We start from the raw sequence: 27182 nt of genomic DNA on the forward strand, positions 1-27182 counted from the left end.
TTTGTCTGCTCTGAGCCTGCCAGTAAGTAGCACCTTGCTCCAGAATTCTGCCTGCCAAAAAGTTTCTTAAGTAGCCAAGTTGTGTCTAAGAATATTTGTATATACCTTGAATTTATGCTTGTTGCTTATGGTGTTTTTAATGTAGCGACCAGCCGTTTCTTTGCTGGTTTTACCTTGTTTCTGAACTTATGGTTTTTAAAGGAAAACCTATGATTATTTAGTCAAATATTGGCACTGCATGAGAAGGGCTTAGCTATGGATCATTTGAATCCAAACAGCTTGATTTCATGGCAGGGAAAGTAGTAAGTCGTGGAAAATGAGCTCACCAGGACCCTGACCTGGTTGGGTGGAGGAACGGCATCATTGGGCGATATGCACCCTGTGAAGTAAGTCACTGCTGACCTTGATTAGGAGCACCAAGGAGTAGGCAGTAGCTTTGATGCCATTCCCCACCTAAGCTGGCTCATTAACATTAAATAATTCACAAATGATTTATCTAATATTATATAAATAAATAAGGTATCTTAGTGTTATTATCAGGTAGCAAAGATCATTTACCATCCCTGACAAATATACCTTTTAAAGTTATAATCAAAGAAAAAACCAGTTTGGCTGGCTGGTTAGCTCAGTTGGTTAAAGCATGGTGGTTGATAACACCAAAGTCTAGGGTGCAGGGTTCAATCCCTGTACTGGCCAGCTGCCAAAAAACAAAACAAAACAGTTTTTAGGAGAAATGAGGGGAACCAGTTTGGCTGGCTGGTTAGCTCAGTTGGTTAAAGCATGGTGGTTGATAACACCAAAGTCCAGGGTGCAGGGTTCAATCCCTGTACTGGCCAGCTGCCAAAAAACAAAACAAAACAGTTTTTAGGAGAAATGAGGGGAAAAAAGCTATAATCATTTATATTCCTTAGCTTCTTAAATGTATGGAGACTTTAGCCTTCCATAAAAATAACAACCACTTGGGCAATGAGAAAGGAAAATCAAGTCTGAGATAAGTTTCTGCACACAGTTTTATAATTTTCCTCAGTGGATATAAATGTTTATATGAAAATTTTATAATGAGGTCTGAAAACAATATTTATTAAGTCTTGGTTTCCTCGGGACCCACAAGAAAAAATAGATGGACACAGTAAAAGGTAAATTCACACTGAAAACACTGTAAGTGTAGAGACTTAATGATACAAATTTTAGTGATCTAGCAGGTGCAGCTTAAGATAGGAAACTGACTAATTTCATGCTATCTGAAAAAATAACTCTCCATGGAAACTAGGTTGCCACTGAGAAGCTGTGTTTTATTTCATTTTTTAAAATCCCAGTAAGAGATTTCTATGTACTTTTAAACTTCAACTAGAATAGTTCTAAGACTTCTATTGCTTTCTATTCAGGTAAACATATCTATCTCAAACACCCAGTTAATTCTTGCTAGATTTTTTATTTTAACTTTTGTGATTAGTGGTTGTCTTCCTTTTCCAGTTAAGTATTCCCAGATTCATAGATCCCTTTGTCAGACAGGAATTTGTTCTTTTCTTTCCGAAGCTCCCTGGCACTGGTAATCTTGGGGCACAATCAAGGATCAAGAATGCCAGTTCCAAAGTAGGGTAAGGAAACATGAGCAATAACAGTAATGTTGGCAACAGTAACCACCATTTATTGAAAGCTTGTCATGTACTACGTTAGGCACTTTCAGTACATTTTCCAGACTAATACAGTATACCTTTATCAGATAATAGATGTTGTTAGGCACATGTAACACTTGAGGAATCTGAAGCATAGATAGGGGATTAAATGACTTGCCTGAGAGCGCTTAGCTGCTGATGGAACTAGGATTCTAATCCAAGTCTGACTTCAAAGCTGTTGTACCTTGTGCTACTAAAATATGGATTTGGCGATCTGAGTAAGGCAAAAGCAATAAATAGAAAGTGAAATTTCAGTCATTTTGCTAAGCCGAGGTCAGAAACATAGGCAGTCAACAGCACAGGAATGTTAAAAGCACTGAGGGTCAAATATAACAGTACAGCAAGAACAGGCAAGAATCTGGGTGCTACAAGAGAAGAAAGGAACCTGGGAACCTCCAGACTGGAATGAGTCTTTTCTCTTTTGTACAGGTTACATATGAACAGTAAGTCAGGGACACTCTTCAGTTTAGGCATTCTCGATAGGAATCATCAGACATTCTCATCACCTGTCTTCAAACTTAAATACAAGTTATGAGAGAAAATAAGATTAAAATGATTACTGAATGTTGCTTTGGAAAGAAAACTGCTAATGTACAGTTATAAACATAGTCTAATAAAATTTTCAATTTGATTTTTTTTAAGAAGCAGCTTAAAGACAGTATTTCTCTTGAAAAATCCTTTTAATCTGGAAACTAACTTGTCTAAATAAGCATATATCTACTTGATGAAATATTTGGTGACCATAAAAGGTATTTACAAGGAATTTTTAGTAATATGGAAAAATGTTTATGTCATATACAGTAGTCCCCTCTTATCTGCGGGGGATACGTTCCAAGACCTCCAGTAGACACCTGAAGCTGCATAATGAACTACACCTGATTGCCATCAATCGGAACGTGTCTCTGTTCATGACTTCCACCCACAAATTTAATGCCTTTTCCATTTTAACCAAGCACTTATCATGCACTGTGGCTGTAACTTTTATAATTTGAGGTGCAACAGAAAAACTAGCATGAATTTGTTTTTCCTTCTTCACAATTTCACAGATGGAAAATTCATTCTTACTATAGACATTAGCGACTTCAGCATACACTCTTTTCTTTCCTCAAGTCGAGAACTTTTATCTTTTCACTTAAAGGAAGCATTTCAAGCTTCTCTTTGGCATATCCAAATTGCCAGCCTCAGTACTCTTGCACTTTGGGGCCATAATGAAGTAAATTAAGGTCTACTTGAACACAAGCACTATGATACCGATAACTGATCTGCTGAGACGGCTGGCTACTCAGTGACTAACAGGCTGGTAGAGTATACAAGGATACTTCAGAAAGATCATGGAAAAATAGAATTAAAAGATGTAGGGAAAGTGAAGGAAAATGGTCAGGGCCCCTCAGATGTTCAGAATCTTGCCAAGCATTTGGTGTAAATAGGCACATGCCCCCAGGTGTTCCTTGTCTAATGTAATTGTGCATGTGCATCCAGGTGTCCTGGGTTATGGATTTAGATATAAAGAATGAATGGCTCTAATCCATGTAGTCCCCTGCCCCCGGGATGGCCCTGGGGGGCCATGGGGAGGCCGCTACTGCTGCTGGAGGCTGCTACTGCTGCTGGAGGCTGTTGCTGCCGGTGCCTCCGGATGCCCGAGAGGCCACCACCACTGCTATTGCTGCTGCTGTTGTACACTGCTGCTGAGGACTGAGTTCGTGTCGTCTGCCAATGGCTCCTGGGATCTTTCGCAGCTACCTAGCACGGACCTGTGTGTGAGGGGTCTGTGACGCAGCCTGGCATGTGAGGGGTCTGGGGCCCCAGCCTGGCATTCAAGGGATCTGTGACCCAGTCTGTACAATGGGTTTGAAGGGTCTGTGGGTCCTAACCCCTAGCCCTAACGTATACAGATGGAAACTTAGTATAACTAAAATAATGAAACGTTTTCATTATGAAATGCCTAGCAATGCAATTGGTGTAGTCACTTAGCCATACAGTTGCCTGAGAGAACAGGATTCTGACTGGCCCTAACCCGACAAAAGATGACACAAATCTTTCCATTAACTTTTTTGAGTACCCTTGTACACCGTGGATACGCTGATGAAAGGTATGATTTACATCCATGGTGTCTAGTCTGCTTATCCCAAGTGTAACCTTATTAGCTTGCTACAGAAACAGTTTTACAAATTGAAGTAGATTGATAGCTGGAGAAATTTACTTTAGACTGAAAGGAATTACCCTAATTTCTGAGTAAGACTTTTGACTTAAACAGTAATATATTAGTAGGTCAGCTCACGTTTCATTGACTTAAAAACATGACTCAAATAATGCTATTAATATTTGATCACTTCAGCTTAGTCCAAAGAGACTAGAAATTTGAAATCTGAATAATGCATTGCTTCCTGACTCAGCAGATCAACTTTAGTTGATATTTAAAGATCTAGGTTATGAAAAATGACACAGCTCCACAATCTGTGATATGCTTCCTAAATAGTAATAATCTAACTTAACAATGATCTAGATTATTCGTGCAGGAGCTATATTTAATTTAGAACAGGATTTTACAATTTTGAATTTGCATCACATCAGGTCCTCCAGAATTACTTTAGGCTTGTCATGAAATCAAACAGCTAAATTGTTGAAACCCCATTTAAAGTAAAAGATGTTGAGAGTCACTGTTCTTCAAATAATGGTTTAGTATGCATAAGAATCAGCTGAGGTGTGTTAAACATGTAGATTTCTGCCCTCCTCCCTAAAGATTCTGAATTACATTGTTGACAACGAGGGTGTGGTGGTCAGCAGGAATCAGCATTTAACAGCACTCCAGCACATTCAGACAGATAGCCCAGGAACCATACTTTGAGTCTTTCCATTAACTTTTTTGAGTACCCTTGTACACCGTGGATACGCTGATGAAAGGTATGATTTACATCCATGGTGTCTAGTCTGCTTATCCCAAGTGTAACCTTATTAGCTTGCTACAGAAACAGTTTTACAAATTGAAGTAGATTGATAGCTGGAGAAATTTACTTTAGACTGAAAGGAATTACCCTAATTTCTGAGTAAGACTTTTGACTTAAACAGTAATATATTAGTAGGTCAGCTCACGTTTCATTGACTTAAAAACATGACTCAAATAATGCTATTAATATTTGATCACTTCAGCTTAGTCCAAAGAGACTAGAAATTTGAAATCTGAATAATGCATTGCTTCCTGACTCAGCAGATCAACTTTAGTTGATATTTAAAGATCTAGGTTATGAAAAATGACACAGCTCCACAATCTGTGATATGCTTCCTAAATAGTAATAATCTAACTTAACAATGATCTAGATTATTCGTGCAGGAGCTATATTTAATTTAGAACAGGATTTTACAATTTTGAATTTGCATCACATCAGGTCCTCCAGAATTACTTTAGGCTTGTCATGAAATCAAACAGCTAAATTGTTGAAACCCCATTTAAAGTAAAAGATGTTGAGAGTCACTGTTCTTCAAATAATGGTTTAGTATGCATAAGAATCAGCTGAGGTGTGTTAAACATGTAGATTTCTGCCCTCCTCCCTAAAGATTCTGAATTACATTGTTGACAACGAGGGTGTGGTGGTCAGCAGGAATCAGCATTTAACAGCACTCCAGCACATTCAGACAGATAGCCCAGGAACCATACTTTGAGAAACACTGTTCTAGAATATAAAAGGGAATAAAAAAAGGTTTTTAAAAAAAAGAGGAAAAAATGAAGCCATGAAAGAAGTCTATCTGTGGAGAAACTGGATAGCTTTAGGCAGTTGATCTCAAATTGGTTCCAAAACTGGACTGAAGTATTCCACTGCTAATAGTGAGCAGTGTTTTTTTATCTCAGTGAATAGAAATAAGATCTGAATTTGTATTTTAAGTTTTTCTTTATTGAACATTTAGTACCTGCTACCACTTTTCTGCTATTAAGATGAATAGATAGTTAAGAAATATTAATTTTAAAACTCAGACATAACTGATCAAGTTTAACTTGACAGCTTTTTTTTCTTGTGAACTCTGGGTTATACTTTTAAAGTATATCAGTAAAATATGGGTATATTTTATTTTAAATGTATTCATTTTGACACACAGTGTTTCCCCCAAAAAGCAGAGCATCCTACAAAGGGCACCATGACTTCCAGGTACTCCCCCTCATGAGCTAGTTTGAGGACCATTCATCTTAGAGAAACTGTGCTTCACTAAGGCCTGAGATCATCAAGTTCTTTATCATTGCATGGTCACTGCCTTGTTCATCCATTCAGAAAATGTTTTTGTTTTTTTTTTTAAAGATGACTGGTAAGGGGATCTTAACCCTTGGCTTGGTGTTGTGAGCACCACGCTCTCCCAAGTGAGCTAACTGGCCATCCCTATACAGGGATCTGAAACCTTGGCCTTGGTGTTATCAGCACCGCACTCTCCCAAGTGAGCCACGGGCCAGCCCCAGAAAATGGTATTTTTTTTTAATGCTTGATTTGTGGGGCCATCAATCTGTTGACAGAGATGACCCTGTCCCTTACCTACACAGAATTTTGGTTAAGTGAGAAATTCAGGTGGATACGTAGACAGGCAGCTGCAATACAGATTAATAGGAGCTGTGGTGTGTAAGATCTGTGATGCTAAGGAACCATTAGACTAATCAGTTAACCTCCATTTGTGAATTCAGACAGCTTCTCGGAGGAAGGGGAGTCTAACATGAAATATCAAGGCTTAGGAGGAGTTATACATACTTCTGGTTTCTGTTTCATTGTTACGATCATGTATGATTGCTTTCTTATGTTAGTCTTTGAAAATGATCTCTGTGAGTAGGTTGTTTTTACAGGCTTTTTTGTTTTTATTTTCTTAACTTCTAGTCTTCATTGATGGTATATATTTGCCTATTTGCATTTTGAATTATTTCAAAGATGTCTGTTTAGAGCTTGAGCACTCATTAGTCAGAAGATCTTTGCATTAGCCATGGATTAGCCAGTTTCTCCTTACAGCATGTTCTCGTAATCAGACTTTTTATAATTAGTACTTAACCAGAAATTACTGGCTTTTTGCATGATGAAGCAGAGCACTCCATTGCCCTGCAGGATGATTGCTTTTAATGATTGCTAAATAATTCTCTTTCTGTCTTAGTTAAGGAAACTTTTTTTAAAAAATGACAACCTATAAATCTTTTAACACAAGTATCACAGTCCTTTGAACCATTTACCTGGTAGTAATACAAGTATAATCATTTCTTAATAATCAATGCTTATCTGCACAGACCGCATATCCTCGCTAAAATGCTGAGAAAATTTTAAAAAATATGTAAGGAGCCCTGAAACAGTCTGCCTATAAAAAGCCTTGTCAGATCTAGGTTCGGGGACCAAATTTTCAGAGCAGGAGCCCATCTGGTCCTGCTAATAAACTGCTGCTCTCCAACGTTTAGTGTTGGGTTGCTTCCTTGCTATCCATTTCCTACAGCACTATTACAAACAGTAATCATGAGGGTGAGTGTGTGCACGCCACATTTGTATAATTATTTCCACAAAATAAACACATACATGTGCAGTTTCTTAGTCTAAAATATAAACACTATTGTGTAAGTATACACTTGCACCAACAGTGTATCACTGTGTGTTTTCCCACACTCTTGCTGATGCTGGGTATTATCAGGCTTAAATATCTTTCTTTGTCCCGTTGTAGTATTTTATGATTGATGGGCTAGTTCTTTCCCCTGCTCCCACACCGTACTCACATTTTATTCTATCTGAAATATATTCATGTGTATAATGTGAGGTAGTGATCTATTCTTTAAAAACATAGTTAATTCTAACACTTAACATCTCTTTCCCACTGATTTGAAATGCTACCTCTGTCATATACCAACTCTCATTTATACCTTGATCTCTCTCTAGGCTCTTATTCTGTTTTGTTGACCTGGCTAGTCCTGTCTAAGTACCATCTGATTTTAATCAAAGGTAGCTAATACCTTTGGTTAATAGCCCCACTACACATAGTCAAGTATACATACATCATTCCTTTTTTTAAGAGCAGTTTTCAAGTAATCGTTCAGTTAGATTTGGTTTAGCCAAACTGCTTGCTGTAGTCACTCTAATAGTAATCTGAATGAAAAAATAATAATACATTTCTGATATTACCCCTTGTGTCATATAACTTTGAAAACCAGTCACCTACTGTTAGCAATTTATACTTCAGATTTTTTTCCAGGCACAAACATATTAAATCATACTATGTACAGTGTTCCACAATTTGCTTTTTTGTTTGTTTTTTGTGTTTGTTTTGTTTTTGTCATGGTGGTGATTTTGTTTCGCACCTAGTATTCTTCTATGGATGCTGTGTTTTGAGATACAGCATAGCATGGTTGGTTAGAGCATGATGCCAAGCAAAACTGTCTAGGTTCATATTCCAGCTTTGCCGATTACCAGCTGTGAGACTCTGGACAAGTTACTTAAGTTCTCTGTGCCTCTGTTTTCTCATTTTTAACGAGAGAATAATAATGGTACCTACATCATAAAGTGTGAGTATCCAAAGATACTTGATAACATATATGTGCATACAAATGTTAGCTACCATCATTAGTATTACATATTGCCTTTCCTCATTGTTTATCATCGCTGAATATATATCCTGTGTTTTGAAAGTGTAACATTTTATTTAATCAGTCTCTTATTTGATATATTTTAGGTTGTTTCTAATCCTTCACTGTTGTTGGAAAATGTAAAAGTAACTTTCTCATAAACCTGTTTTGTCCTTGAAACTATATTTGCCTGCTCTACTAGTTTGAAATAATTTTCTGACAGGCCTGCTTTGTTCTTGAAGTAATATCGTGTCCTTGAAACTGTTCTCTTACTGTGGCTATAAATCACTGCTTGTTCTTTTGGCTTTTGTAACAAGAGCTTATCTGCACAGACCGCATATCCTCGCTAAAATGCTGAGAAAATTTTAAAAAATATGTAAGGAGCCCTGAAACAGTCTGCCTATAAAAAGCCTTGTCAGATCTAGGTTCGGGGACCAAATTTTCAGAGCAGGAGCCCATCTGGTCCTGCTAATAAACTGCTGCTCTCCAACGTTTAGTGTTGGGTTGCTTCCTTGCTATCCATTTCCTACAGCACTATTACAAACAGTAATCATGAGGGTGAGTGTGTGCACGCCACATTTGTATAATTATTTCCACAAAATAAACACATACATGTGCAGTTTCTTAGTCTAAAATATAAACACTATTGTGTAAGTATACACTTGCACCAACAGTGTATCACTGTGTGTTTTCCCACACTCTTGCTGATGCTGGGTATTATCAGGCTTAAATATCTTTCTTTGTCCCGTTGTAGTATTTTATGATTGATGGGCTAGTTCTTTCCCCTGCTCCCACACCGTACTCACATTTTATTCTATCTGAAATATATTCATGTGTATAATGTGAGGTAGTGATCTATTCTTTAAAAACATAGTTAATTCTAACACTTAACATCTCTTTCCCACTGATTTGAAATGCTACCTCTGTCATATACCAACTCTCATTTATACCTTGATCTCTCTCTAGGCTCTTATTCTGTTTTGTTGACCTGGCTAGTCCTGTCTAAGTACCATCTGATTTTAATCAAAGGTAGCTAATACCTTTGGTTAATAGCCCCACTACACATAGTCAAGTATACATACATCATTCCTTTTTTTAAGAGCAGTTATTATTCCAGATACATTTTAGAATAATTTTACTGGGTTTTAAAATATACCCATTAGTATTTTGTTTCAAACAGTGTTTAAAAGTATAGATTAATTTAGAGTGATCTTTACAATATTTAGTGTTAGAACTTAAAATATCTATTCATTTATTCAGGGCTTTCTTTTTTTATATAGTTCTTACACATTTGTTATAAAGTGTATTGCTGTGTATTCTATAGTTTTTGTTGCCATATTGGACAGGTTTTTTTTCCTATTACATAGTTTAATGTAAGGTATTGATTACATGTTATGGATGTATATGGCTGTATATACACATACATAAATATATTTATCTTATATTCATACACTCTTTTACACTCTCTAATACAGTTATGGTTTTTAGATTTTCTAACTTTGCAGTCACATCATATGCAAATAACAAATTATATCTTCCTTTCTCATTTGTATACCACTTCTTTTTCTTAATTTATTATAGCAACTAGACTCTAGAATGATGTTGAATAACAGTAATATCAGGCATCTTTGTTGATCCTATGTGTATATAATCTTACTGGAAAAAATTTTAACTAGTGACTTTATTGGATTGGTTAAATTATTATTTCTAATCAGCTTTACCTCAAGCCTTGTTTTACATTAAACCAAAGAGTATTTGAGAAAGTGTAGGATTTTTTGCTACTCTAGAAATAGTAATCTTTGGCTAAAAATAAGAGGAGTGAAACTATCAGAATCCCTGGAAGTTTATGATTGAGGTGAAATATCTACCTCCTCTAGTCAAATACCTACCACAATAAAAGTTCTGACTAATAAAGTTTTGTTTCAAAATTGTATAACATAATCCCATTTTTTTGGCATCCTGAAGGTGAATATTAGGCTAGGTGTGGACTTCCTCGATATTAAGTTATTTGAAGTTCAAAATGATGCAGATGTGGCTGCTTGTAGCCTGGGAAACTAATCTTTAGTGTACTGCTAATGTGTGAGTTAGGCCTCCCACCAGCATAACATCAGCCTCTTCTACCTTCCAAGCAAGCCAGTGCTGGTGAGTCCTTGGACACTAGAAATGCTAATCTTGTCTATTTGAGTATGGCTAAAGGTCAAGTATAGCAGATTGTTTGAGTGTATCTGACTTTAACTCTCTTAACAGTTTAATTCTCTCTGGGCAATGGAAAGCCAGAAATTTTAAATAATCTCAAATGTGATCAAGAATGAAATGTCTTGGCTTATTTTTCTTTGACCCATTAGTTGCCTTTTGTGAAGATTACACTTTAGATAATTATTGTAGAAAGACGAAGAGAAGATTTTATACTTTTTCTTAAAACTGGAAGAAAATTTACATTTTGTCCACCCCTACCAATTTCTATATTTATTTGTTGTGTACAATTTTTGTTTTGGTTTTGGTTTAAATTTTGGTTGAAGTAACCATTTTAATTTCTCAGTAGTCACCTAACTTAGTAATATTAATATTTTTTCAAATTTTTTATTATGAAAAATGTCAAACATAAGTTAATTGTCTTATAGAATGCTCCACATTCTGGATTTGTCTGATTGTTTCCTCAGGGTTAATATTAGAATTTTTCATCATTATCTGCTGAGAATAATGTGTATACCTGTGTAATGCCACCACTTAATAATTACTGATATTGACTTCATCTGATGCTGTTACTGAGTATGATCTTAGTGGACAGGTCCTATAAGTAATGGCTCTGAGGACAGAATTCCAGTTTTAGAATATCTGTGTTCTCTCTCCATTTCTAACAAAGATTTTCTCCATGGCCTTGAATGAGTTACTCAACCACTCTGTGCTCTAAATAACAACCAGAATTGCCTTCCTTGTTTAAAGTTCAGTAGATTTACTGACTGGTAATTATAAAGCCCATGGGAGATGTAAAGCATAGTTTAAATGGTAATAATTAGAGAATGATTGTGATCCTCATATTTTTGATCCTTTCAAACAAGTTTGCATTTAGCATACGTGCCATATCCTTGGTAGACATTTCTTGTCTCATATGTACATTAGATTAGAAAGAAAAGGAAACTAAGATTAAATGTCTACTGTGTTGTAAGCACTGTGTTAGATTCTTCAAGTGCATCTTCTCATTTTATTTTTAAGTCTCCATCTACCCTGTGAAATATGAGTTATTATTTCCATTTTACAAATAAGGAAACCAAGAATCAGAGATGTATATATAAAATTTCTTCTATATTACAAACATAATTAATGTCAGAGCCAGGCTATGAACCCAGATCTTGTAAATTTTCTAAGCTAAGTTTTATCATGAGAACTCTTCAAGAATATTTCTGAATATCACATACATTAGTAGCTAATGAAGAATTTATGCCATTTTTTTTCTGAGCAGAACCATTTAATATGTAGAAAATGTTTTTTAAGGATGTTAATTTTCTAGTTATATTACATCTCCTGTCACTGCCATCATTGATTCTGTTGTAGGATGTTGGCAAAGGATGAACTGATGACCATACTTCAGAAATGTCTCAAGGTTTTTAAGTCCTCTTCTGAAAAGCTGCTTGGCAGCACAGCAAAGAAAATACAGGAGTTCCTGGCCCAATTTCAGAGCCTTGATGGTAAGAGTATAATATGCTGCCAGTTTTACTGCCTATGACTAAAACTAAGTAACTAAAATAAATAACTAAAATGACATGGAAGACCCCGGGTTCTGATATGCTGAGAGATGAAGAGATAAAGTAATTCATGATCGGTATGCCAAGCCTCAGAATATCACATCTTAACAGTTACAAATAGGCCACATATTTCTGTTCCAGATTTGGTTTAAACAGTGAAGGGCATCAAATGGGCAGAAAAAAATATATTTTTCCAGGTGCATAACAGTTTGGCAGATTTACCTTAAATAAATATGCAATGAAAAGAAAGAAAAAAGATTGGAGAGTAGCAGGGCATCTTAATTAAGAACCTCTTTTAGATGTTTTTTCTTAAGCATTTCATCAAGTTCTTTATAGATTTCAAAAACACTGCATAAATCATTTGTAAGCCTGAAAAATTAATAGCTATGAACTGCTTTCACAGCAATGAGGCTCATTGGTATGCTGATTACCAAAATATGTATCAGGCTTTCTTTATTGGATTTACAGAAGCTTGAATCTCTCAGTCTTAAATGAACTGAGGCAGCTTTGTACTCAGTGTTGAGGGTTACAATTTCCTTTATATTATGTGACCTACACATGATCATTTGTATTTAATGAATGCCCAGGGTGCCTGATTATGGATAGGTAGCCATGTTCTGTTCCCTAATGCTCCAGGGCTTCTTTGTTCTGATGGGCCACTATGGGTTGATGTTCATCATTAACTTTGTTGTAGTGGTGGTTTTTGGTTTGGGGGGTGGTGGAAGAACTTTATTAGGCTCAGCTTCCAGCCTTGGCCCTACAAGCCTCACCCGCCCCAGTCTCAGGTCATGGGGTACACCTGCCGCCATCATCAACTTTTCATGGGCTCTTTGGTTTCTAGCACCAAAGTATGGTATTATTCTGGTAGAACAACTTTTTGGTTTGGGGGGTGGTGGAAGAACTTTATTAGGCTCAGCTTCCAGCCTTGGCCCTACAGGCCTCACCCGCCCCAGTCTCAGGTCATGGGGTACCCCTGCCGCCATCATCAACTTTTCATGGGCTCTTTGGTTTCTAGCACCAAAGTATGGTATTATTCTGGTAGAACAACAATTCTTTCAGAACAGTGCTTATTCTCTAGCTGAACTCTGCTGTCTTAGATTTAGGCCAGACAAATCATGGGAGTGTCAAGTTTCTAAAACCCACCCCACACTTGGATGGGGCTATCAGAGCCTCAGGCTATCTAGAAGAAGCACAACTGTACATTTTACCAGTTATGGTTTTCTGTTCCCTTTGCTAAAGAACCATGAGGCACTTAATGTTTTACTAGATTATTTCAAAACTTTTACACACTAATCTCTTCATACTCGTTGTGTCAAAAATAGTGACCTGGAAGATTGAGACCTGGCTTGCCAGTGTATAGATTGTGGTGTTTATAATCTTGGCATAATCAGAGGAAAACCATTTAAGTTTGTTTGATTTTTTTTTTAAAAGCTATTTATAACAACATAAATATTTGAGGCTTTTTGCTGTTGGTTTGAGGGGGGGTTGTTTAGTTGTATTTTGTATTGTTTTCATTGTGGTAACACTTAAAATTCGGGGGCTGGTTTTTTGAAGACCTCTCTATAGCATAAACTATGTAGTATTTATTGACCTTCAGCTTTTGGAAAAAAATTTATCTGATGGAACCTTGATCTCTTGTCACATTAAAAAAGGTGAAACTTTACTTCCTTTGGATTAGTAGAAATGTTTGTTCTCTTGACTTGAATTGACTGTAATTGTTGTTCACTGGTATTATATTAAAAGCAGATGCCAAAGAGGAAGAAGATGCTTCTGGGTCACAGTCAAAGGGGCTTCCGAAGACAGACCTCTATCATCTTCAGAAGGTCAGGTCACTTTCTTTTCCTACCAACTACATCCTGTGATGCTCGCCTTTTTCAGTTTGTGCTCTAGATTAGCTCTGCTTGGATGTTTTTGATTTTGTTTTTTAAACCACAAGCAGGAACAAAGCAGACTTTGTAACTCACTCCTAACTTGAACATCCTGTTTATCCCACTGCCATTCTCAGTCTATACACACACATAGTCTGGAATTTACCAGCCAACACAGGTGGAAACTGTTCCTGTAGGCCTAGAAAGAGAAGTAGAATTAACTAGCAATAGTGAAAATGGGAAGGTAGTTGTAAAAAAGAATCAGATTATTTATCTGATGTATTTTTTTTTTCTGTTTGTTCAGACTGGAAGATTTAAAAGAGCCTAACTCATTAGTTTTACTTCTCTTGATTTTTTAAATGCATATTCACAGTATTAAGCAAAAATTGAGCTATAGTATGTCCAGTATATTCTTTTTCAGATAGTTCTAACTTTAGGATCTTGCTTGTCAAAGAAAAGAAAAGAACCTTCTTTGTACCCTGATACCAAGTTATGATAAATATAGAGTAAAAATTCAATCTAAGTGAAACAAAACACGTGGAATCTATTCTGTTGGTATGGCAAAAAGGCAAGGTTTTTTGTCTTCTTTTTCTAAGTCCTTTTCTTTTTTTTTTTCCTTTTTGTCTTTTTTACTGACCAGCAACGGGATCGCAACCCTCGGTGTTGCACCCGCACCGCGCCCAGCCAGTGAGCGGGAACGGGTCTCCACATGGGATCCGAACCCTCGGCGGGAGCGCCGCCACACTCCCAAGCAGCGCCCTCTCCAGTGCGCCACCGGGCCGGCCCTCTAAGTCCTTTTCTTAAATGAGATAATGGACTGTGAATAATGAGCACTCTGCAATATAACTTAATAATGAAGTGAATTGCCCTTTTCCTCTTTCCCTGATATTTCCCTTGATGTGTATTTACACCAAAACATTTAGGAGGAAAGAAAGATTCTTACCAGACCTTAAAAATAAAAAATAAACAAAACCCATTTTGATCTGTTCTTTCTCTGCACATCCTGTCTTACGGACTGGGCATTAGCTGCCTCTGCTTGAGCAACAGATCTCCCTCTGAGGGGTTTTCTGTCTCAGGATCACTAGAAAAGGTATGTTCTTTCATCCGTAGTCCTTATTGGAAATGAAGGAGTTAAGAAGAACAAGTAAGAAGCAAACCAAGTTTGAAGTACTCAGAGAAAAAGTTGTAAACTTCATTGACTGTCTAGTGAGGTGAGTCTATTACTTGTAAGAGCTAAAAATCATGCTATTTTTCCAGATAACACTGGCATAATAGTTATCCATAGCCAATCTAGGACATATTCTCCTAGATTAGGCTTTATGTTTTTCATATCCCTGCTTCCAGCTTAGAATTGTAATTTTTATTCCTTTTCCATCCTTATTAATATATATAATTAAATGACTTAGTACATTCTTTTACTGTCAGTTCAAGAATACAGGTTTAAATTTGATCTAGTGCCTGAGGCTAGGTGGAGAGAGACAAGGAGATAGAAAGTGAGTGTTTTTCTCCTTTCTAATAGCAGAGTGTTTTCATTACACTTTTTCCTTGCTTTGTCTTTGCAAGGAGTAAATGCTGGATTTGGGCCAAGCCCAGAAAACATACAGAGCAGACTAGCCATGCTGTTTTATTTTATCCTGAATAAACAATTTCTAATTCTTAAGAATACCAGTTGCAGCTCATTTCCAGCACTAAACACAATGAGACATGTACTCAGTAAATTTAGAAGTCCACCAGTCTAGCCTGTACTTTCAGATGATTCCTTCTTAGGAAACCCAGATCATTCCAATTCATGGATTTCCCCAAAGTCAGCTTTATGTAGCTGTGTAAAATCACCCACTTAAGCTACCTTTCAGAAAGTTGGAATAAGTGTGCAAAAGAAAACAATTTAATAGTTAAAAAGTAGAAGAAAACCCATTATCGTTGTTTATTCTGTTTTTTAAACTCAACAGCAGGCTAGGTACTGAATAGAATCAAGTACTGAAAAAAAAATAGCAACTCAGTTATGAAGAAAAAGAGTGGTTTTCTGATAAATTACCTGTCCTTCCTGAAAATGAAAAGTTCCATTTTCCAAAACAACATGGGGGAGGAGTCATTGTTCCTGGTCATTGGGGAGAAATTACTAATGCCATGAAATAGGTCCAAAATGATCAACCAATTGTGACAAAAGGATGGTTAAAGACAGAGAGGTGTGTCATAACAAAGTGATATATTGCAATATTGAACTGACCTATTGGCCAAAAATTATATTTTAGAACTCATAGAGTTAACCTTGCCCTACTGGGCTTTCCTGTTCTTATAGTTTCTAGGCTCAAACTTTAACAAGTTATGACCATTGTAGCCAAAATTAAAAATTATTTTGCAGTGTGATTTATCATCATTTATAGGCCAAATGTCATGTTCCTGAGTTCCTACATATCCTAAATTGTAGGATAATTTAAATTATCCTAATTGAAACACACCAACTATTCCCTTTTTGTGGTCTTTGACCTAATATGTCTGACTATTTATCTTTTTGAGTACTTATTGAAATGAGTTGTGTTGTGAAATCACAAAATCTTACATGCCCTAATATTTACTGTTTTTACCAAGATGGTCTGTCCTAGGAGGGAAAAGATTAGGATTGTAGTACTTTAGAGCTAAAAGGGACGTGGGCAGTCATGTGGCAGCTAGACCCACGAGAGAGGCTATACTTGTGCAAGGTCACACAGTCCCAGACTCCTGACATCACTCAGAATGCCATTTCCGTTCCTCCATACTGCCTCCAAGGGCCACATCACAGATGTTTGAACACAGCTTGGAGTTCTAGGGAAAAGATGTCCTTTAAAGATAAATGTTTAGGTTGGCATTTAAGATGACTGGATAATAAAAATGCGGTATATTTATACAATAGAATACTACTCTGCCATAGAAAAGAATGAAATACTGCCATTTGCAGTAATGTGGATGAACTTAGAAAATTACATTAAGTGAAATAAGCCAGGTACAGAAAGAAAAATACTGCATGTCTTCACTTATATGTCGGAGCTAACAGAAAAAGAGAGAGAGAGAGAGAGAACTGAGGTTGCTGGGGGTAGGAAAGGGGGAGAGGGAAGGGTGAAAGGGAAGAATTGGTAGAGGGCCATGAAAATTGATTACATTGAAAATGAGGAATATACTAATATACTAGTTATCCTGATTTGAACATCACATATTGCACACTGGTATTGATATTCAATGTTGTACCCCACAGATATGTACAACCAACTATGTTCCAGTAAAAAAATATATATATATATATATAAGCAGTAGACTTTAGGAGGTGTGGGGTTCACAGTATACCATGAGCAACTCTTGACAAAAATACTCACAGGCAAGAAAGAATAAGTTGCCAGATCTTGAGAGTGGAGAATAAGTTGCCACTTTCTAAATTACTGTTATCATCAAAATCAAGCTGAACTTTGTAGCCCAATAGCAAATCAGTTGCAGAAGTATATTTCTATGCCAATCTCCAAGCCTACAGTTGGGTAAAAATTATAATGTACGATGTTGTTTTGTCACTGTTGTTGTTCAACTAATGTAGCCCAGTGGAAACAAAATAAAGGCAGATATTTTATTTTGCCTCTAATGGAGTTTCTTTGAGGATATCCAAAAAGGCCTTTGGGCCTTGGAAATTGCCTGAATTTCCAAACATTACGTGTAAAGATGTTAAAAAGAGAAAAGAGTACAAATATGAGGCAATAGTTTGAGTGTCTGAAATTGGCTGTCTTGTTGCCTTGTTAGGTTTCCAATCTTTTTTAATGATAGCCATGTATAATAATTGGGGAGTGACTACATGAGGTTAGTATAGGAAGAGTTTATGGTCAGAAATAACAGGTTGGTAGCCAGCCATCCAGGGAAGCAATCAGCATCACAGAAACCATTTCCTGAGGCTAAGCTAAATTAACTCAACCTTAAGCAATTAAGGTGTTAGCAGTACTTCAGGTATGGAGTGCTGGTCCTTAGTGAGGGTCAAGTCAAAGTCACACTCTTTGCAAATGGTTTTTTTCCAGTTGACTCTGGAGAAGGAGCAGCATCTGACATGGAATGAGCAGGGTGTTAGGAACTAATGAGACGAAGGGAGGTGATGAGGAGTGATGTACGTGTGGAATACTCTTCACTTTCTCTCTTCTTTAAAGCCACTAACCACACCAGGGCAGAGCAGATGTAGGGGTATTTTTTAGGCAGTGGTATTGTCTACAGAAGGAAGAGAGAAAATCAGGACATCTGGAAGAGGAGGATAATGTCCCTGGTTGATGGACTGAGGTAGCTGCTTTGTTCTTTCTGCACTGTGGTGGGAAAAGGAGCTGACACAATCTGGCCAAAATGCTTTAAGCTCAGGTCTGGCCACAATCTGGCCAAAATGCTTTAAGTTCAGGGCGTTAAGCCCCGGGAATTTTCTTTATGAAGGCATATGAGCTAACTACTTTAATCCAATTAGTGATTGTCTTTGACTTGTGTGTGCCGAAGCTTCTCACTTCCAATTTGCTACCCTCCAGGCCACCTAAAAGTGATGTCATTGTCATGGCACAGACCAGCTGATGGGCTCATTATAAATTCAAAGTGAACATTTTAATGCTATATTTTTTAAGTTCAGATTTTATTAAAATTAGTTTCTCATCTAGCTCATAGGCAGAAAATAAGAGAAGAATCCCAACTTGTGGTGAGGTTTTTTTATAATTGAAATTTTACTGATGAACAGTGTGTGTTTTTTTTTTTGTCTTTTTGTCTTTTTCCGTGTCCGGCAACGGATCGCAACCCTCAGTGTTGCCCCCGTACCGGACCGCAGCCCTCGGTGTTGCTCCCACGCCTCGCTCAGCCAGTGAGCGGGAACCGATCTGTATGTGGGATCCGAACCCTCGGGCGGGAGCGCCGCCGCGCTTCCCAAGCGGTGCACTTATCCAGTGCGCCACCGGGCCGGCCCAACAGTGTGTTTTTCAATACTCTGAAACTAAAATTTAGCCTTTTCTGCCTTCTAAAGTAAAAAGTAATTCTAATGTATTAAAAACTTTTGAGGTATCATTTCTATGAAAGATAGCAACTAAAACATTTTCTGTGATACAAAGAGAATTTTCCAGACTCCTCATTCCAGGCCTGAGGCCTGTTTTTAACACTGCTAAGAGTTAAAATATTTGCTATGGTACAGAATGTGGATCTCTTGGCTTTCTAATAATTTGTTTAAAGAAATTAATTAATACTTTAAGAAATTCTGTCTTAAGAACTTTGAGCAGAAATGAAGTATATGTACATTTGTTCTTACAGGTTTTATTAGCATCTGAAATATATAGTCCCTTATACTGTAAAGAGTCTGGAGGAAGTTTTTAAAAATATTATATGGAAGAGGTTCAATTCTGAATGAACTGCACTGGATCTGATATTTGGATTTGTTTTCTTTTTGGTTGTTGTTGATTTTGCTTTTTAAGTAAATTGTTCAGTCCTCTACAGAGGATTGACAAAAATGTTATATTGAAAATAAACCTGTGCTTATTTAAAAGCTGATACCTGACTTCGGCTGTTTCAGAGAATACCTTCTGCGTCCTGAGACACAGCCTCTGCATGAGGTGGCGTACTTCAGTGCTGCCCACGCCCTTCGTGAGCACTTAAATGCTGCTCCACGAATCGCTCTCCACACTGCACTTAACAATCCTTATTATTACCTAAAGGTAAGAAGCAGATCTCTGACAGTTTAGCTCAGGCCATAAGCTTCATTGTCACAAAAATATTGTACATTTGCAGTTCTATTTTAATGAGCAGAAAGTTGGCAGCTCAAGCTTGCACCTTTCATATATTTTTAAAAATCCTTTAGACTTTAGAGTTTTCTGACCAAATGAAGGTGTTAATCAGTGGTCAACTGATGTGCCGATTTTTGACCACATATAAACTGTCTGCCCTTCATGTGATAAAACCAGATCATAAGCACTAAGACTTGAGAGTATAGTGTTACTAATATTCTTGTGAAAATAAAGGAAATGTTTCCTGTAGACATTATAGCAGTATGGCCTAATGAAATTACTTAAAGATCTGAATGGTTGTATCTAATGGAATAAAGAAAGACTCTGGGATTTTATCTTAGATTTTAAACCAAAGTCTATCTTCTTGGCTAGTGGTGGGTCACAGAACAGAACTGATGTGATTGCAGCAGTCTTTGGAGAGATGTTATAATTTCCAGGTTGGGTGTGTATGTGAGATTTTGTGTTTCTCAGTAAGAATAATGGATTTCAAATAAGTTGAAAAAACATCAATGGTTTCTATAAGGCTTAAGATCTGCAGTGTTGACAACATAGTCTTTTCCTTTGAGAGATAACTTATACCTCTGATAGTGGTATGTTGCTATTTACTAATATAGTACAGTAATTGCTAGAATTCAGTTAATTATAAATGTTGGAAGTACCATTTTATTGAACATTCTCAAAGAATTCCATAAGCTTTTTAAGGAACTGAGAAATGCATTAGGGTCTCAGGAACTAATAATTTATTATTAAAATGAAAAATATGCTTGTCTTTTGATCCTGGGAATATTCTGCTAATGATTAAGAACTAGAAGGATTATGACCAAGACCTAAACTTAAACAAGGGGCTAACTATTGAAGAGTAGACTCACTAAGTAAAGGAAACCAAAAGATTCCATTTACTGATTTACTAAATTAAGGTTAGGGGTTCATTAATGTCTGATTTTGTTCCTAATTATTTCTAAAAGGTAGTCATCTTAGTTTACTGTTATTTTTTAGAATGAAGCACTGAAAAGTGAAGAAGGCTGCATTCCAAATATTGCTCCAGACATCTGCATAGCATATAAACTGCACCTAGAGTGTAGCAGACTAATCAACCTTGTGGACTGGTCAGAGGTAGGTCACAGGGGAAAGAGCAAGCTCTATATTTGTCTAACCAACCATCGATGGTTAATTTCTGAACTTTCCTGGAATAACTTTATACTTTTAGTACTTCTGAACCCTTATTTTTTTTTTAACACCTTGTCTTTTATTTGGAAAGCATAAATTACCTCATACTTCAAAAGTTCCTTTGACAATAGCAGCTCAACAATCCCCACTCCCAATCCCTTGCTCTCTGACCCTCCATTCCTCAACCAGACCAATTCTGTGTTCATACTAGGTTAAAATAAGTATGTGATCTAATGCAATAGTTAGCATTAAGCAAAAGCTAAACAACTTAGGTCAGTTCTATGTTATCCTACAAAATAAAGAAGTATATTATTAACTAGCATTAACCTCCTTGCATAAAAGAAAAAAAAATACTGGAATGACTGCACAACAGATTTAGCAATCAGGAAGTACAAGGAATACTTGGCAAAGCAAGACAATGGACAACTGTTGTTTAAAATAACTATTCTTCCTTCTTCAGAATAGTATTACAAAGTTCTTCACTTCATTGTAGGCCCTATTTGACAGATGTCTTGTCACTGCTAAAAAATGTCTGTAATTGGTTGCTTCCAAGAAAAATAGGCATTTTCCTGGGGTAAGGGAGGAACGATTACATTATCTTTTAATGTATAATTGGTTTAAAGTGATCATCAGTATAGTTTTGAAAATCTGAAATTTGATAATGAAAAAAAAAAATGTGCCAGCTATCAGCAGCAGCAGCAGCAGCACAGTGTTAGACTTGGCTTAATTACAGAGCCGTCAAAGGAAGTGTAGTAAAAGATGTTTGGCATTGAAGAGATTTTTATTTTCTTCTCTTTGTCTGTTCAAAAGGCTTTTGCAACAGTTGTGACAGCTGCTGAAAAAATGGATGCAAATTCTACAACTTCAGAAGAAATGAATGAAATTATCCAGTATCCTTTTAAAACCAGTTCTATAATCTCCAAGTACACATAGAATATAAGTTTATGGTATCTCCAGATCTACATTAGAGACTTATAGAGAGGTGCTCCAGACAACCTTATTACTCATTAATATTAACCATACCATCCCAGAATAACTGAAATTTCTCAGTATTTGTTCTGAATTTAATCTGAGACCAAACCTGAAATATTTGGTCTCAAATTTATATGAAGATCATATCCTAAAATTTACCAAAATGAAACTGTGATTATTAAATTCTCTATTTTTCTAAGGCTACTAATGTACTTTTAGAAGTGGGGGAGAGTAATTTTCATGCTATGTGAAAAATTCATGTCTTACTGATGGGTTCTAATTACATTTAATGTTTTTCAGTTAGGGTTGTAGTTTAATTTGGTAGTATATATTTGAACTCTCTACTTAAGTTTAACAAGTAATATTTTAACGTTGAGATTTTTAGCTTTTTGTTAAAAATACAACATGGCCAATTTCCTTAACTGTAGCCTACAGTGCTCGGTTTATTAGAGCTGTTTCTGAACTAGAACTTTTAGGATTTATAAAACCTACCAAACAGAAGACTGACCATGTGGCAAGACTCACTTGGGGAGGCTGCTAGAAAGCAAATGAGTGAAACCAGAGGTATCACATTTAGCTTAAGGTAAAAAGCAGGCCAGTCATTCATTATTTACATACCATTAGAGGAGAGACTGTTCTGCTGAGAAGAGAAATGTATGAATTCCCATGTGATGTTTAACCAGAAAGTACACTGCTAACCCCAAACGAGTGTTTGGGAGTACCTATGGAGTACTTCAAAATCCAACAGATAACATGCTTACATTATAATAAACTTCTTTTCACACATCATTGCCATGCTTTTCACAAAATCTTAAATTATGAGTAAATCATTCTTGAACCTATACAAGGGTACTTCAAAAGCTTCATGGAAAAATGGAATTAAAAGATAATACTAATTGCTCTGTGAACTTTTTGAGACCCCTCATATAGTGTACAAATGTAATAAATTCCTTTATCCAGGAGTATAAATTATTTGCAGTTGGTTTAGCAGTTGCTTCATTCCTTCATCCCCGATTTCTTGCACTGGCATTCATTTGAGTATGTTTTAAAATAAGTAGTATGAATATCTTAGTTTTGTTTCTCCTAGTGACTACACAGTTTCCTCTGCCTCGCGATTTCATTTAGTCTTACAATTTAAAAGGTTCCAAGCTGTTTCGCTTAATGCTTAAAAAGGCAGTAAATATCCTACTTCTGGATGACCCATAGTGGAGTCTTAGAACCAGTAAGGAAGGCCTTTACAAATCACATCCCAAACTTATAAAACCGAGAGGAGGAAAGTAAGGCCTGGATAAAATGACATCTGGATCTCTCCCATGGCAAGAACTTATCAGGACATAATGAAACAAAGATACCTAAAATTCATTATTTAATGTTCTACTCCCAAGAGAATTCTGGGACTTGTCTTTAAGACTACTTATTAACATTCCAGAATTACCATACAAATATGGCTGAGCAAAAAAGGCCCACGTCCAGAAAGGCCCACGTTTTGGTTATTAGCAAACTGTAGAACTATGTAATTACAGGCCTTTTTCATTTTTTTGGTGCTTTGAGGACAATTTTAATAATATATAACTAAATTCTGGAGTGTAAAAGGAGGTTATTAAAATACTTACAGAAACTTCATTCTAAACATATTATAATAATTAATATGGGTTTAGAATAAAGACCTCTGGCAACATGGTGTTTTTACATTAATGGATAACTTTTCCCTCTCCCCGTTCCCTGACACGTAAAAATGCCAGATGAAATATATCCCCAAAACAAATTGTCAAAATGTTGCCAAGGCTAAAAAGGGGAAGTCCCAAGGTACCAAAAATAATCAAGTACAAGCCAGAGGAGAAAACGTCTAGCCCTGCAGAGCTTTGAGCAAGACAATTACCAGAGTAGCATTAGTTAAGGTATATTAAATATCTTACCATCTTCACCTAAAGGATGCCAGGATTTCTTCTTATTCACCAGAATTTAAATGCCCATACATAAGCACACAGGATTGTCAACTTGTAAGTTAAGGAATTTATGCTATGCAAACAAATACCACCACCCTAAGGAAGAAACTGGACAGATATAGGCCATGACACCTTGGAATCTATGTGTTAAACAGAGCCTCTATCATCCTTGGGGTCTGTGAATGAGGGCATGGAGCAGAGCCTCTGCCAAATGGATATGATCAAAGAAGACATTTCTATTGTGTGAAGTTAGTCAGATTCCATGATTTACCTTCAAAGCAATCAGGTCAATATATTTTCTCAATATTCTAGTCATTCTTTAGTCAAATGTGCCCTCAACTGTGTTTCATTTTTTTACAATGATTGGTAAAAACCTAGGGAAAGAATGTGTAGATGATCTTAAGGATGTTCCATCTCTGTTGCCTTGATTTAAGTGAGGTAGTCAGCAATGAGGAAGATTTTCCAATACTCCATGTTAATGAGGACACCATCAATACATAGTGTGATTTTCTCCAGCTTTCAAATGATGCAGATGAGTACCTGACAAAATTGTCGGTGTTTAGAAACCATTTCTTTAGACAACTCTCATGTAGCAAGATGCTTTCACTATAAGATATGGAGGAACTGGCCTCATATAGACTAGGAGATTCACATCTGAGGCACAAGTTCCCTTAGTAAAATAAATAGCCCTGCTTTATTTTTTTTCTCTTTCTAGACACTTAGTTGAGTTCATGCAACCCAAATGCATGTCATGCCCTGAACCACTTTGATTTTCCTCATTACCTACTTAAAGATTAGGTAAGAGAGTAGCAGGATGGAAACTATTCTATTTTCACAGTGAATACACAGAAGAGCTGTAAATTTAAAACATGAAGCTTACTTGTGGTGATCATTAATGGAGCACAAAACCCTCATGCCAGCCAATGAAATGTCAGTTCAACTCTGTGTTCATTCCTTAATACAGGAAAACCTCAACCAAAATACCTTACTCTGATTCAGCAATTCAGTAAATCTTTTAATGACATATTGATCTGAAAACACTGAGTTGAAGTAGTTTGAAATTCATTCAAAACATATTGAGCATGTACCATGTGCCGGGCACTATTCTAAGGCACTTTACTTCAGGAAACAGATCCTCGCCTTCGCTACATTCTAGCACAGGGAGTAGAACAGACAATTATACGGTATGTTACAGGGGGAAAAAAAAAACAACAGGGCAGAGAACCAGCATATGAGGCTACAATTTTAAAAATTGGACATTTGAGCAAAATCTAAGAAAGTGGTGAAGGAATGATTTGTGAAGTTTTATGGGAGAAGAGCATTCTAGCCAGAGAACAGCAGTAATAAAAGTTGTAACACTGGAGGAACAGGACAGGGGGCCGGTGTCGGTAAGGCAGAGTGAGCAAGCGAATTCAATAGGAATTGAATTAGATGGGGTGGAATGCAGGTAATCAAGAGCATTCTAGCCAGAGAACAGCAGTAATAAAAGTTGTAACACTGGAGGAACAGGACAGGACAGGGGGCCGGTGTCGATAAGGCAGAGTGAGCAAGCGAATTCAATAGGAATTGAATTAGATGGGGTGGAATGCAGGTAATTTAGGGCTCTGTACACCTTTGTAAGGTCTTTGACCTACTTAAGTAGGAAGCCGTCTAACCAAAAAAGACTTAGATCTTTAAAGGGTCACTGGCTGCTGGGAAAATAGAATGGAATGAATGAGGAGACACAAATGAGGCAAAACAAAGACCAGTTAGGAGACCACTGAAAAAATCCAGGCAAACCGTAACAATGTCTTGGACTAGGGTAATAGCAGTAGCGACGGTGAGATTTTAGGTGGAACCAAGATTAGATGAAGGACATAAGGAGTCCAAGACTTTTTGTATGAAAAACTAGAAGAATGGAGTCGTCGTTATACGTGATTGGGAATGATTGGGAGGAAAAGTTTGAGGCAAAAATGAGTTTGGTTTTTGGACATCAATTTTGAGATTTCTATTAGATATACAAGTGGAGATGTCACACAGGGAGGTGACCAACTATAAACCTGATATCCTTATGATTACATGAGGTCACTAAAATGAGTATGAAGAGAGAGGCAAGGAGCCCAAGGTTGAGCTCTGGGCCATGTCTATGCTTTATTAAAAGTTCAGGGAAAATGACGATTATGCCAGCAACAGAAGATAGACTTAGCAGGAGCAGCCAGTAAAGGAGGAAAATCAGGCAAGTATCTTGCAGGCCAACTGAAGAAAGTGTTTCAAGGTAAAACACTAATTGTTGATTGGATTTAACAATGTGGAAATCTTGGGTGACTTTACTAAGAGTAGTGGAGTAGTGAAGACAGCCTGACAGGCATCACCTATCATATGACTTAAGTGTCCAAACTTAACACCTGAAACTAATGAAAACTTTAGACCTAAATTTGTTTATAGAATGTTCAAAAGGACAAAAGAGGTTACATGTCACCACAAAGAAACATTAAACAAGACAACAGGCCTAGTCTTTATGGAACGTTACAATCTTGATTGAATCCTGATGTAGGGTGGGGGCGGCTGTAAAGTCTTTTGGGGGACTAATGGGAAAATCTTAATATAGACTTGATATTAAATTAGGGAAGTATTTTAAATGGGATAATACTATGAAGGTTATATAGAGCCACATTATTCTTAGGAGATGCCTATTTAAGTATTTCATCTACAACCTAATCTGAAAGTTAAAAAAAAAATACATACGAAGCAAATATGGCAAAATATTAATTACTACTTAAGTGGATCATTAGACTATTCTTTCACCTTTTCTGTGAATTTTTTCCTAATAAGTTAATGAAAAGGGAGCGTGGCAGGGGGGGTAAACTGGAAGTTTAGAAAATTCTTGAGTTTCACTATAAAAGGAAGCAGTAAAAAAATAGTGATAATTGGAGAGGGATATAGGAACAAAAATTTGAATATGTTTATTATCCTTATGGGAATGATCTAGTAGAAAGAAAGAAAATGGATGCAGGAAGAGAGGACTGCCAGAATATCCACTTATTAACACCAATTACTGTAAGGGGCAGTAAAGAGAATCCAAATGAGGCAAAGACAATCATTTCCAACCCTAGCTACTTGGTTCACCTACAGAGCATATTAAACGAATTCCAACAGTCCTCCTTCCCCCCAGTCTTCTAAAGCAGTCTCTAGGGGTGGAGCCTGAGAATCTTTTAAAAGCTCTCCAGATATAAATATGTTTGAGGATCATTTTCTTTAAGGTCAAGTTCTTGCCATAAGCCAAAGATAGCTTTGATAATTTCAAACCACCCATATTTTTCTCAGATTGCCCATTTTTCCCTCAAAAATACAAAAGAATTCTACCTAGCTATGTACCCTTGTTAATCAGAGATACTCAACCACATTACAGTAACCCAAGTACAGTATAATATCAGAACTGCCTTTTACTAAAAGATGACTGTTAGCACTCAATTCTGTAGGTATTTCCTTATTAAAAGCACTTTCAGGGGCCGGCCCGGTGGC

General features: G+C 36.7%; 1 protein-coding gene across 5 annotated transcripts in view; it reads left to right on the top strand.

The window, feature by feature from the left end:
- The window catches only part of ORC3 (origin recognition complex, subunit 3), a 61095-nt gene extending 38388 nt beyond the window's left edge, over window positions 1-22707 (top strand). For 3 of the 5 annotated variants that reach the window (XM_008590608.1, XM_008590612.1, XM_008590610.1), the window contains 7 exons: window positions 11791-11924; window positions 13725-13804; window positions 14960-15060; window positions 19386-19527; window positions 20593-20709; window positions 21574-21653; window positions 22171-22707. In XM_008590608.1, coding sequence (XP_008588830.1) covers window positions 11791-11924; window positions 13725-13804; window positions 14960-15060; window positions 19386-19527; window positions 20593-20709; window positions 21574-21653; window positions 22171-22276 — 760 coding nt within the window. In that variant the 3' untranslated portion in view covers window positions 22277-22707. Of the gene's footprint in view, window positions 1-11790; window positions 11925-13724; window positions 13805-14959; window positions 15061-19385; window positions 19528-20592; window positions 20710-21573; window positions 21654-22163 lie in introns of all 5 variants that reach the window. The other 2 variants (XM_008590609.1, XM_008590611.1) reach the window with 2 other exon arrangements.
- The last annotated feature ends 4475 nt before the right edge of the window (window positions 22708-27182 follow it).

Source organism: Galeopterus variegatus, unplaced genomic scaffold, assembly GCF_000696425.1.
Source record: "Galeopterus variegatus unplaced genomic scaffold, G_variegatus-3.0.2 Scaffold6228, whole genome shotgun sequence".
In the NCBI taxonomy this organism is placed as follows: domain Eukaryota; kingdom Metazoa; phylum Chordata; class Mammalia; order Dermoptera; family Cynocephalidae; genus Galeopterus; species Galeopterus variegatus.